Source organism: Pseudoliparis swirei, chromosome 20 (assembly GCF_029220125.1).
Source record: "Pseudoliparis swirei isolate HS2019 ecotype Mariana Trench chromosome 20, NWPU_hadal_v1, whole genome shotgun sequence".
NCBI lineage: Eukaryota > Metazoa > Chordata > Actinopteri > Perciformes > Liparidae > Pseudoliparis > Pseudoliparis swirei.
Window position 1 is genome coordinate 17,378,214 of NC_079407.1, and position 13,258 is coordinate 17,391,471.

At 39.3% G+C, this 13,258-nt stretch overlaps 1 protein-coding gene and 1 long non-coding RNA gene across 2 annotated transcripts; one reads left to right on the forward strand and one right to left on the reverse strand.

Moving 5' to 3' along the window:
• Positions 1 to 1,252: 1,252 nt before the first annotated feature.
• ca4b (carbonic anhydrase IV b) lies at positions 1,253 to 11,829 on the reverse strand. Its single transcript, XM_056441290.1, has 7 exons — positions 11,758 to 11,829; positions 10,663 to 10,963; positions 10,263 to 10,408; positions 10,077 to 10,169; positions 9,445 to 9,511; positions 9,038 to 9,201; positions 1,253 to 4,120 (listed from the first exon to the last, which is right to left on the reverse strand). The coding sequence occupies exons 1-7, from the start codon at positions 11,827 to 11,829 to the stop codon at positions 3,923 to 3,925; spliced, it is 1,041 nt and encodes a 346-aa protein (XP_056297265.1). The 3' UTR covers positions 1,253 to 3,922.
• A 55-nt stretch (positions 11,830 to 11,884) lies between these two features.
• On the forward strand, positions 11,885 to 13,209 carry LOC130210413 (uncharacterized). The gene is made up of 2 exons (XR_008834799.1): positions 11,885 to 12,667; positions 12,852 to 13,209. It is a non-coding gene; the product is annotated as an uncharacterized LOC130210413 (long non-coding RNA).
• Positions 13,210 to 13,258: the final 49 nt, after the last annotated feature.

A 13,258-nucleotide genomic window follows, 5' to 3' on the forward strand; every position in this document is an offset into this window, starting at 1 on the left:
CCCAGAAGAAAGAAAACCCAGAAGTGAACAGGGTCTTTTTATTAACCCCGTCTGAGCCACGTGGTTAAGACAGGAAAAGCCCAACACACACACCAACACACACACACACACACACACACACACACACACACACACACACAAACACACACACACACACACCAACACACACACACACACACACACACAAACACACACACACACCAACACACACACACACACACACACCAACTCACACACACACACACACATACACACACGTTGACGCAAGCACACACACGTACATTCACACAAAGTACATGCAGAGAAGTGTAGGCAGACACACACTCACACACACACCCACAACCACACACACACAAACACAGTGGCGGGAATAGTATCTGAAAAATGTACTTAAGTATAATGAACATGTCACTTTAGTTGAAGTAAATAATTCTTTGTTGTGAACTTTATTTTTATTTTTATGTCTTTAAGGCATCATGAACCTGTAGCTGCTCTGGGTGGATGTTGATCCGTGTACTTTTGTTGAGTGATTCTAATACAGTTTTTTTAGATTGCTAAACGACAGTGGGCACAACTGGAGTCACATGTGCAAAACCCTAACTACAGTCTGCACTACCAATAGTCACCTGAGCTAAACAGTTCACATCACCTGCAAAACTCATTCCAAGCAACACAACTCTTAACACATGGCTCAAAACACGCTCAGTGCAGCCAAACAACATGCACAGCCCTCACTGAGGTAACACACACTGAGGTAACACACACTGTCACTCAGAACACACTGAGAGTAGAAACACTCGCATCAAACACCAATACAGAAAATACTAACTTTTCATCTTTACAGTTTGAACAATTTCAGTGACTTCAAACAAAGTAATATTTTCTTCAAAGAAAAGAGTGACATTCTTTCACATGATTTATTACATTTTTTAGAACATAACAATTCTTTAAGGTAAATGAAAATTAGCAGTTTGCTTCAATAGTCTGCAGTAATTTACGGAATTACAGAAATGAGAAAAAAAGGGTAGAAACTAAAAGTACATAATTCAAACAAATAATTGAGGGGCTAATCCTGCCTCTCTCTAGCATCAGGCCACATGTTGTCATCAACATCACATCTAATGTTCTCTCTTGCCATGCACCTGGGGAAGAACCTTCTGGAGGGCCTTATCCTTTCTGAGCTCTACCTATATATACTGTAATATATATATATATATATATATATATATGTGTGTGTGTTCACTAACAAGTCTAAAAGAAGACACCTGCTTAGCCTTTCAGCTGAAATTGCAATCAGCAGTGTTTGAAAGGCACAAGGTTGAAATGTATTCCGTTTTGAATGTGTGGTTCACAGTTTTGACAGCAGTGTGTTAGCATTTGAACAAAGTGCTGTAGATCCACAGTGTTGTGCAGGTTGTGGTTAAAGTCATGGGATAAGTGTTAGAGTTTTGAAAACTGTGTTCAAGCAATGAAAAACAAACTAGAGTTTGGTCCACATGAACTGCTGCTGTGCAGACTGTAGTTAGAGTTTTGCACATGTGACTCCAGTTGTGCCCGCTGTCGCTTAGCAAACGAAAAAAACAGTAATACAGCTTATTTCAGAGTATTTTTTATCGACAATATAACTCCCTAAATGTATTACGCTGTAAGAAAGATTCACGATGTACGACCATTTTAGTAAATGTACACAGTTACTTTCCACATCTGCACACAGACAAACACACACATGCCAATTCAAAGCCTACGCCCATGAAGCTCGGTCAGACTGCACCACCGCTGCAGAATGTTTGCTGATCCTTTTAAGGACATGCCGTTATGCAGTTACACCTGCCTTTAAAGAAGCCATTCACTAAAGTACACCGACATGTATCCCAGTAATAATGAATGTGGATGTGTTTCATTGATCTCAGGACAATAGTTCTCTATATTAATGCAGCATTGAGGCATGCTCTTGGACTAAAATAACAACATAATGATAAAAGATTAAAGTAAATCAAAGATTATTTGAAGACTAATTGATTAAGTGAGCTTATTTTATGTTATATATTTGCAAAGGGAGTATGGTGCACCTCAGCGCTGTCCTCAAATAATAGTCCAAAATCATCTGTAGCTATCGATGATACAGGAAGAGATTAATGTTGTTTCTATATTTCTGAGAACTCATTCACGCCTTGCATGTTTCTGACACGGTGTGGGTGGGGTGGTGGTGGTGGTGGTGGTGGTGGTGCAAGGCTCTGCACTATCCCAGCAGCAAATGTGCAATATGTCTGCAACAACAGAAACTTTGCAAATAGAATAGACAAGGGCCTGAGTCCTCCGTTGTCACGACAACCGAAACCTCAGAGTCACACCAAGTGAAATAAGAGGAAGTGGGGGAAGAGTGTCACACAGAAACCGAGAAAAGATGTACGTGTTCGAAAAGAAAAAGAATAAAAAGACAAGGAGACAGTTGTGTAGCAAATGAACAAATAACTGGTTGGACTCACCAACAAGTTGAATTTGCTTCAAGGAATCAAATACTAAAGGCATTCGCCCCGTCATATACCCCATGCGCACACACGTAAAGGTTGTATTTTTTTATTTCATAATGAGTTCATATCCGTGTTCTCCAAGAAAACTACACAAAACTTAGCAGAATGTATCCCGCAGCGCTGTTGTTCCAGAGGCTGTGATTCCATTAGACATCTATTCCTGTGCAACACGGGATTACATCCAAAGTGATCTCCTCAAGTACGCTGGGTGCTAGACTGTAGTTAGTCAGCGAGCCAAAAACAAGCGCATCATCCAATGACTTCACTGGCTATTATCCTTCCAGGTCACTGATGAGGCCTGATTGAAATATGTTTTACCTTTGCTGACTGGTCGCAGAGACAGACTCAATCCTGTACAAATGGCCTTCCTCTAAAAGGTTTGATGCAGTTTAAGTTAATTTCTAAATATTTCTTTTAATTTCAAAACATATATCATTTAGAACATTAATATGTTTGAAGAGTTAGAATGAATCTATCAGATGTATGTGCCTACACACACCACAAAGAAGGCCACCATTTCTGTTTCTGTCCAGCCAAACATCTCCCTGTCTGATGACATCATTGCCGTGGGTTATCAAGTCACACCATGAGAGATGAAACTTCCCCAGAACTGCTAAACATATATAACATATATTAATGCTCTGTGTTAAATACGGTTTGTAGCACGCTACTGCTACCCAGATGCATGCGCATGCATTCACATTCAGACTTGTTTGGTGCTGCCACCTAGTGGAGGTTAGGGAAGGTGACGCTCTGATTGATAACAGCGTAAAGTGCATTTTAATAGTCCTCAACGTCACAACATCTTTGTAATCAAGATACCAACATGCCCCTAAACATCTCATGAAAGGTTTTCTACAAAGCAGTCGTGGAACTAATACTTTATTTATGTATTGATTCATTGCATATGGCTTTACATAACAACAGTGTGTACCAAAGTCTGAGCCTTTTTAACACAAACAACATCATTTTGACGATTAACTGGTGAGAATAAACTGCAAAAAAGGAACAGTCCAGAGTTCAGATGTCTGCAGGACAGGAAGTCCCACAAATGCATGAATTGTGATAACATATCACAAGAGACAGTATCGCAACATCTACTATAATTGTTCTGTACACGGTAACTGTGCAATCAAAAATGTAAAATCAAATAAAACAATTGTTTGATCAGGAACTTCAGAACAGTTTGTTGTAGATTTTTTTTAAATGCATCAATAATGCTAAATCTACAAACTAAAAATGCAATTCGTACATGAAAATGCTGATGACACATGCTTTGACATTTGAGGTTGTGTTTGGACAAAATTACACAATTGTTTTTTGTTTTAATATACACTACATTATATGTAATGTATTTGACAATCATCAGCGCGTAGTCAGCAAGTATGTATTTATAAAAGCGTCGTAAATGAGGTAGACAGGGAGAGTGCAGTGCACACCAGCACAGACGTGAGGAGTAACACTTTGTTGAGCTGAGCAAGATGGCCTCTGGAGTAAGACACCTGCCGCTCACTCAAGGGCTGCACGGGTCTGTAGGTTTGGACCATCGGCTTTCCACTAGAAAACTGAAGCTGGGCGAATGCAGCGAGCTGTAATACACACCACACCAAGGCAAGGCAAGGCAAGGCAAGGCAAGGCAAGGCAAGGCAAGGCAAGGCAAGGCAAGTTTATTTATATAGCACATTTCATACATGAATGCAATTCAAAGTGCTTTACAAAAAATAGATCAAGAATAAGAAATAAAATTAAAAAAAAGAATACAAAGTGCATCAAAGTAACAATTTAAAAAGGCATAAAAGCATAAAAGAAGATTAATAAAAGAAAAAATAAAGATAAAAATCTAAGTGCAAAGAATCATTCCTTCTGTCGTTGTCTTATTATTTCAGGATTAATACAAGATTCAATTTAAGGCAATGGAGAACATAAACGTTTTTAGCCTGTTTTTGAAAGTAGTAAGAGTTGGTGCAGATCTAAGCTCTTCCGGAAGTTTGTTCCAACTGTGTGTGGCATAATAACTGAATGCTGCTTCACCATGTTTTGTTTTAACCCTGGGAACAGTTAGCAGACCGGCCCCAGATGACCTAAGAGGCCTAGAGGGTTCATAAGGTGGAAGCAAGTCAGAGATATATTTTGGACCTACACCATTTAGAGATTTATAAACGAGCAGCAGTATTTTGAAGTCGATTCTCTGATGTACTGGTAGCCAATGCAGAGACCTGAGAATGGGTGTAATGTGTTCAACTTTCTTAGTCTTTGTTAGGACTCTGGCAGCGCATTCTGAATAAGTTGTAGCTGTCAAGTGCTTTTTGGGAGACCTGAAAAGGCTATTACAATAGTCTAACCTACTGGAGATGAAGGCGTGAATTAGTTTTTCTAAATCTTGTTTGGACATAAATCCTCTAATTCTTGCTATATTTTTAAGATGGTAATAGGCTGATTTTGTTATTGATTTGATGTGGGTATTAAAATTCAGATCCGAATCAATTATAACACCTAAATTTTAACTTGATTTTTCGACTTTAAAGAAAGGGAGTCCAGATGAGCACAAACTTTCAGCCTTTCTTCTTTAGCACCAAACACAATTATCTCGGTTTTATTTTCATTTAGTTGGAGGAAATTTTGGCACATCCAATCATTGATTTGGTCTGTGCACTGACGCAGTAAGTCTATGGAAGCATAGTCACTTGGTGAGAGAGCTATGTATAGTTGAGTGTCGTCCGCATAATTATGGTAAGCGATTTTGTTATTTTGCATAATTCTGCCTAAGGGGAGCATGTAGAGGTTGAATAGAAGAGGCCCAAGGATTGAACCTTGTGGAACTCCACACGTCATGTTAGTCCGCTCAGATACATAGTTGCCAATGGAGACAAAATAGTCCCTGTCTTGTAGGTAGGACTTGAACCAGTCTAGGACCGTACCAGAGAGTCCAACCCAGTTTTTTAGTCTGTCTAGAAGTATTGAATGGTCGACAGTATCAAATGCAGCGCTAAGATCCAATAACACTAGGATAGAAATTTTGCCAGAATCAGTGTTTATGCGAATATCATTTAGAACCTTAGTGAGAGCAGTTTCAGTGCTGTGATGGGGTCGAAATCCGGATTGGTATTTGTCTAAGATACCATTTGAGGTTATAAAGTTGCTAAGTTGCTGATAGACGACCTTTTCTATTATTTTACTTATAAAGGGTAGATTTGATATAGGTCTGTAATTGCTAAGTACAGTAGCGTCTAGGTTACATTTCTTTAGTAGAGGCTTAATAACTGCTGTTTTCAAAGCCTTTGGAAAAATGCCAGATTGGAGAGAGCTGTTAACTATTTGCAGTAAGTCTGTTGCTAAGCAGGTAAAACCTTTTAAAAAGCTTGTGGGCAAAGGATCAAGACAACAGGTAGATAGCTTAAGAAGTTGCACAGTTTCCTCCAGAGTTTTGTAGTCAATTGCGTTAAACTGTGTCATGTTTATTAAACTACTTTTGTGTGACTGTGGTGGTGATATCATTTTTTTGTTTAACATAGAAATATTTATGGCTTGTCTGATGTTTAGAATTTTATCCCTAAAAAAGAAAGCGAACTCATTGCATTTATCAGTGGATAGGAGTTCAGGGCTATTGGTGCCGGGGGTTTAGTCAGCCTATCAACAGTGGCAAATAAAGTGCGTGCATTATTAGTGTTTTTGTTAATGATGTCAGAGAAAAAGGATTGTCTAGCACTTCTCAGTTCTAGATTGTAAAGATTAAGTCTCTCTTTTAAGATGTCATGGTGAATCTGGAGTTTAGTTTTTCGCCATTTTCGCTCAGCTTTCCGGCACTCTTTTTTCTGTATTTTTACAGATGCAGCATTTCTCCACGGTGCTTCTTGCTTACCAGAAATTAATTTAACCTTAGCAGGTGCAATGGTATCTATAACATTCACAATCTTAGCATTGAAATTATCTAGAAAACCATTAACAGAGGTTGAGGTGAAAGCTGGTGACAGAGAGATAGTTTCCATGAACAGTGCGCAAGTATTCTCATTGATATATCGTTTTTTAACAATTTCCGATCTACTATGAATGTCAGGAATAATGGACATTTCAAAGAAGATACAAAGATGATCGGACAAAGCAACATCAATAGCAGTAAGAAATGATGACTTACAACCCTTTGTGATAAATAAATCTAAAGTGTGCCCCCGATTGTGGGTGGGCCCGGAGACATGTTGATACAGTCCAAAGGTGTCAAGTAAGTTATTAAGTTCTTTGGTATTGTTGTCATTGGGGTTATCCATATGAATGTTAAAATCTCCTGATATAGACAGACAGTCATATTCCATGGATACTATGGACAGCAGTTCAGCAAATTCATCAAAGAAACTTCCAGAATGTTTTGGGGGTCTGTAAATAATCAGTAGTAAAACACGAGGGGAACATTTCAGAACAGCAGCAAGATACTCAAATGAAAAAAAGTCCCCAAATGATATCTGCCTACATTGAAACACATCTGAAAATATAACAGCAACTCCTCCCCCCTTCTTTTCTACTCGGGGGGCATCAATGAAGTAAAAATTTGGGGGGGTTGATTCAGTAAGAACAGCCGCTCTGTTATTCATATCAAGCCAGGTCTCAGTAAGGAACATGAAATCTAATTCATAACGAGTAATCAGGTCATTGATTAGAAAAGACTTATTCGATAACGATCTTACATTAAGTAATGCAGCTTTTATGGTTTTAGTGACAGGCAGTAGAGAAATAATAGACTGTTGGGGAACAGCTATTAGGTTTGCTGTAGTTTCAGTATATCTTAAGTGCTGATAGTTTTTTCTAGCGGTAATCCTGACACCAGGATGGGACGCTGGGGTGCAAGTCTCTTCACAGGTTGTGGGGGAGGTAGAGTCGATCGGGGTGGGGGTTTTAGGGGTGGTCTGGCTAGGATGGATGAGGGTGATCGGGGGGGTATTGGGGGTGATAGCCGAGGGCTGGCTAGGATGGAATGGGGGAAGGATCGGGGGGTCAGTTTGAGGCCAGCATTCACCAGTTGTTCCATCTTGTCGGTGAAACCCAAATGAGGGGAGGCTGGAGAGGAGAGGGAGAAGAGGGAGGATGATCTGGAGGAATGGCAAGATAGAGATTGGGGCAGTGGTGAATGTGAATGGTCAAGTTCCTTATCATCCTCACAATCACGGGCTGCTGTGCAGGAATCAGGCAGGGGGGATACCTCTCTTGAGTGGTCGTCCTGGGGCTGAGACTGTAGTTGCTGTGATTTGGAGGGGGAAAGGGACACAGGCTCCTTATCTCTGCTGACCTTCGCATCACAGGCTGCTGAGCAGGAGTCAGACAGTAGGGGGAGAGGAGAGACCTCTGTTTTCTTTCTACTGTCCTTGATTCTCTTATCGTCTGTAGTAGGGCGGAGAACAGTTGGGTGGCAGAGGTAGTAAAGTAAGTTAGAGGTGAACAATTTCTCTCCATAACTGTTAAGTTGATATCCATTCTCTCTAAAGAGGTATCTGCGCTCCCAAAACAGATTGAAATTGTCAATAAAGTTCACCTCATGTAAGGTACAAGTTGTTGACAGCCACGTATTTAGTCCCAGTAGTCTACTGAATCTGTTTACTCCAGGTCGAACTGACGGTAGGGGACCACTGATGTATGCCTCAACATTCAGGGAGCCTAGCATCTTAAGCAGTCCAACAAAGTCTTGTTTCAGTGTTTCTGACTGTTCCTTGTTAAAATCATTTGCCCTGCATGCACAATGATTTTGCTCACGGTTTGGTGGGCAGACAGGATTTCAGGGATTTTTTTTGTTATGTCACAGACCATTTCATCAGGGAAGCAGTATGTTTTAGTATTCTTCTTACCACCAGTGTTGATATTTTTAATGGTAGAATCACCCACAACTAGGGTTTTTAGCCTGGTGTCATTAGCTTGTTGTTGCTGTGGCCTTGTGTTTTTGGAGCACCCCTCATTCCTTACTGAGTGGCGTGGAGATGGAGAATGAGCTAAATCTTCGGGCAGTGACCTGGGCTCATGCAGTAGTGGTTGAAATCTGTTATCTAACTGTAAAGTCTGTGGTATGGGAGAATTTCTGTTATTTCTCCCTTTCGTAGCAATCCATGGCTGCTCTTTATCAGCCACGGGAGTTGAGGCGAAAAATTGAAGGGCAGGCCAGCCGGTAGCAGTGTTAATTTCAGGGCATTCAGAAGCATGCTCTGCCGTCTCCAGACAGGTGAACAAGTAGAATGGCAAATTCTATAAATTCAGTGGATGTTAGTGACGGAGACCAATCACAGGATTTGCATGATGCTTCTGTTTCTCAGTATATATTACAGAGTGTTTAGCAGATGCAACCACACACACACACACACACACAAACACACACACATCCACATTTAGCACATGAAATGTATATAACGTTGTCTTATTTACCAGCAGCATACAGAAGACACTTATAGCACGATTTATATTCTAAACAACACACAAACTATTCTGTGCAGAAAATTATATTTTACTTTTTTAATTATCATGAAAATAAGTACCTGCTTACTGCTCAGAGGAACTGTGTTTTCAAACAAGCTCCAGATGACAGCTTCAGCGCAGTTGGGTGTAGTGAGGGAGCCATGATAGCGAAAGTACTTGGTCATATTCTTCTCAGGTAGTGTTAGCATTTCCAGGGACACACCCTTCAATGTCGTGCTGTTGGCTAGTTTTATAGAATATTAACAAGATAAGTTATCCATAAGTGTAATATTATAAGGTTCAAGGTAACAGCTTGATTGCTAATCAACTTATTGATGAGGTGATAAAAGAATTGTTTTATGACACTGTTATCTCCCAACAATTGTACTTTAGCCCACACTGGAACAATCAGCAGCACATGTAAAGCCCATGTGGATTGAAGATAAAGATACACAATTATCTTGTTTTTCCATGACATCAGACTTACTGGGTTGGGTGATGTATTTCAGAGCATTAAGAAGTGGATCAAATTTGTTATTTGCGGACTTGGATTTCTGAAAACAATAACATGTTCAAGTTATTTGGCATTTTTGTAAAAAATGGGCAAAACATAGTCTCGATGGTTTTGTTCAAACATATCCCTGTGCTATGTTAAAGTTTTATTTGATTCCCATTACTTTTGTTCTAAAGCTTGTTCTTAATTATCACAACAATAAAAGAGTTTGAGCAACTGCTTCCCCCAAAGTTTCTTGTGATAACTTTAGTTTACCTCAAGGGCGATTTTTAGGCCATTTATACTTTCTTTTTCTTTATTTGTGTTTAAATGCCCGCAGCGTCATGCGGAGGCATCACCCTAATTAATAGCTAATAGAGAACTTGATTTAGAGTCAGATACTCCCACTTCAAATTCATTACTGTAAATTTGAAAAAATGTCAGGCATTCATAGACAAAACGCCATAAAGGCATAAAGCTACGCACTTTTTGTGGAGTGCGTGAACTCAAACTTGCCTAGGCCACAATTTGGTCGAGCCGGCTCGGTTCATCGTAGTAATATCAAACTATTTTCATACATTTTAAACATCTCCATTTTTTTGTACATGATAATCAAATGAAATCACCTGAAAGAAAAATCCAAGAACAGCCACGCCTGTGCTGTCTCTTACAGCCTGGGATACAGAGTTGTATTCTTCTTTTATGTGGACTATATGCATCTGTGGATGGCATAAAATGTATCAAAGCTTAATTTATTTGAATACAAAGTGGCTTATATATTTATAACACACATCCATACCCATATTTCTTACCTCCATTGGAAATTGTTCTCCATCAATCGTGTGTTCGGACCCAGGTCCTCCGTCTTTGCCCCAATGCAGGTGAAGTTGAACCGCTTTATATGGGGTAGTTAGATTCCCTCCTTTGATCCTCATACCGACGGGTAAATCCAGTTGAACTGGAAAAAGACTCAAATCAACTTTTCCAAATGTAGGCAATAAAGACCACTGTGGTGATGATTGCATACAGAGCCTTTTTTTAAATGGCAACAGTACAGCTAAGAGATAATAGATATTGATGTATTATTGATTTATTTATATAAACTTCAGGTTTAATTTATTCACAGTAAGTTTACTTCAGTCAAGTTGATTTAAAAACCTTCATCAAAAACCTTCACCGTCAAATAAAACTGCAATTATCACAAAGACGTACCACTGTGACCGGTGTTGACGAGGCGACCGTGAAAAGCCTCTTGATAGCCACTGAAGTCAAATGAAGTGAGATCGTCACCTAGTCGCATTCTCCTTGTAACAATGTTAATTGGAGACTGAGATTTGCCACTGCAGTGCTGGGAAACCACTCCCCATAACTCTGGACCTGTGAAGGCAGGTGGGTGAAAAGATAGTAACTCCACTATATATTTTTTCTTATTTGATGTGAACTGTGAATAGTTTGTCTTGAGGTTTACCTCTGCAGGTGTGATTGCATGTAACTTCAGATTGGTAGCACCAATCTACAAGAATGTGTTATGTGTTTCATAGAAAATATAAAACAACAAGATTCAATACAAGCTTCAAGCATAAAAATACATCCCCCAACCCAAGCCCATGAAACACAATATAAGAAATACACATTTGGAATGTTTTCTTTGTAATGAATAAGCCCAATTATGTGTGTGGTTGAACATTGATTTGCAGTCTAATCAATTAATTAGATTGTATTTCTTTGAGAACGTACGTACCTGCCCCTGAGACAATCCTCATGGAGAATGCCAACAAAAATAAAACAAGTGCAAACGGCATTGTGAATGTACTTTTTATGTCCAAGTCTGGCTGCTTTGAAATGAACGTTTTGGAAGATGATGCCAGAAGTAGAGTTCAACCAACGTGACAGGTAGCCTCACCTCCCAATCCCACCCACAACACATGCTTTTGATTTATGACTCTTGTCTCTTGTGACCATAGCGAGCACTGATACCTGCAGACTGATATTCACAAGATAATGTATGGACCCTTGTTCACAATATTTGACCTGAAAACTCAGTTTGAAGATAAAGTTTAGATTCGGTTGACATAAAAAAATGTCATCAAATATCATATATAACCTTTTTAGGTGCAAGAAGGATGTTGTTATCTTCTTTGAGGCAAAGGTATCATGAAATGACAGACTCCAATTACTACTCCTGATATCACAATATCAGAAGTGACTGACACAAAAGATGTGGTCATTTGTTTTATTTCCTTCAAGGAAGCATACTTACATATATTCTAGCTATTGCTGATAATGTGCTTCATGTCTGAGGGCCACACATTTGGTCTCTGTGGACTTGGTGGGCAGGACGTTTGACGACTGACCTCCTGGTGGCTCCTCCTCACTCATGCAGCAACAACGTTGTCCAGCCGGCCCATTTAATTTTTAACAGGTTAGTGTCATGTATAAGCACGAAAAACACCTAGGAATTGTATGTTTGAATATTTTCAGACATTTCAGAGGGCTGAGAAGTTAGTTTAAAGTTGTATTTTATTCTGTATATGCTTGTGTAAGCCACGTGGTTGTATAATAAGGAATAAATCAGTCCAACTTTGTCCACTAGAGGCCACAAGACACACTATTATGATTTTCCTCCTGAATGCTGACTTCATGGTGAGCGCTTAGTTTTTTTTCGGTGGCAAGTAACACATTTGAATGCAGAATAATTTGATGCTGACATGGTATATATGAAAGGTGGGTGAAAAACCTCCTGCAACCTCAGCATTTGTTGTTTTATTTTAATGAATTTATTAAAGGACAACACACACTGGTTATGTCTTCTAAAGTAAGACGGCGAGAGTAGTCCGACATATTGTGAAGGAAGAAACAATACAGCATAATTTGGTAATATTGTTTTTAGATAATGCATGCCATATTTATCTGTTCGTTTTATGTGTATTTTACAGTCACTTATTTTCTTTGTATTTACATTTATAGTGCTCAATCATATTTTACAAGTAAGTTGTCCTCTTTAAGTTAGAGAGGTCTCCTTTAAAATCCTGTTGTTTCTTTACCCTTCTTTTCTGTTGTTTAGTCTAAAAGCTGCCATCTGATCTGAGGGACAACAAGGTTAAAAGTTCATAACGAATTCAATGTATACAAGAACCTATTGAGCAGGAGGCCGAAAAGCGTCAACCCGGAACCATGTTTTTATAGTGTGAAGCCTCTTTGTCCACAATATCAACAGGTAAAAATAGAAGATGATGGGATGATTAAATGCAATAATTTGTTCACAGAACATGTCATTGTATTATTTGTTTCGCCCTGTTGGCAGCGTCACTGTTCTGTCCGTCCTCCACTTTGGTCCAAATGGAAATATCTCCGTCTGTCCTGCTGAAATCTTTCATCACTTTCTGTGTTTCTGCCTGTAGAGAGCTACCAGGGAGGTTCCTGTTCAGCTTCCAGTCCGGAGGAAAGTCAGAGTCAGCTGGGGACCACCCACCGTCTTTCTGATGTTAATGAACATCACACAGCCTGCAGTTGTAAATGGACACAAATGTTGGCCAAACACTTGGCTCGCTGTTTTGCGACCAGACTAAAAACCCAAACAGAAAATGTGTGTCAGAGAAATGCGGGCTACAGCTTTTGCCAAGGTCACCTGCCAGAAATCAAATAATGACGCAGAATGAAGCAGAAAAAATAAGTGGCGTTGTCTAGAATTGTCAGAATAGTTTTTTCTTTATTTTCTACTTTTAAGTGAGACCCCTCAATAAAGATTTCCTAAACGATGATGTGTGTGTGTTTTGGGATGATCATTATATTTACATGTTTATTTTAA

Excerpts from the sequence above, each read along its gene's own strand:
- ca4b (XM_056441290.1), bottom strand. The coding sequence starts at position 11,829 with ATGAGTGAGGAGGAGCCACCAGGAGGTCAGTCGTCAAACGTCCTGCCC. Across the intron at positions 10,170-10,262 it reads GAGAACAATTTCCAATGGAG|ATGCATATAGTCCACATAAA; the intron begins GTAAGAAATATG and ends TGCCATCCACAG. Across the intron at positions 9,512-10,076 it reads TTCTTGGATTTTTCTTTCAG|AAATCCAAGTCCGCAAATAA; the intron begins GTGATTTCATTT and ends TATTGTTTTCAG.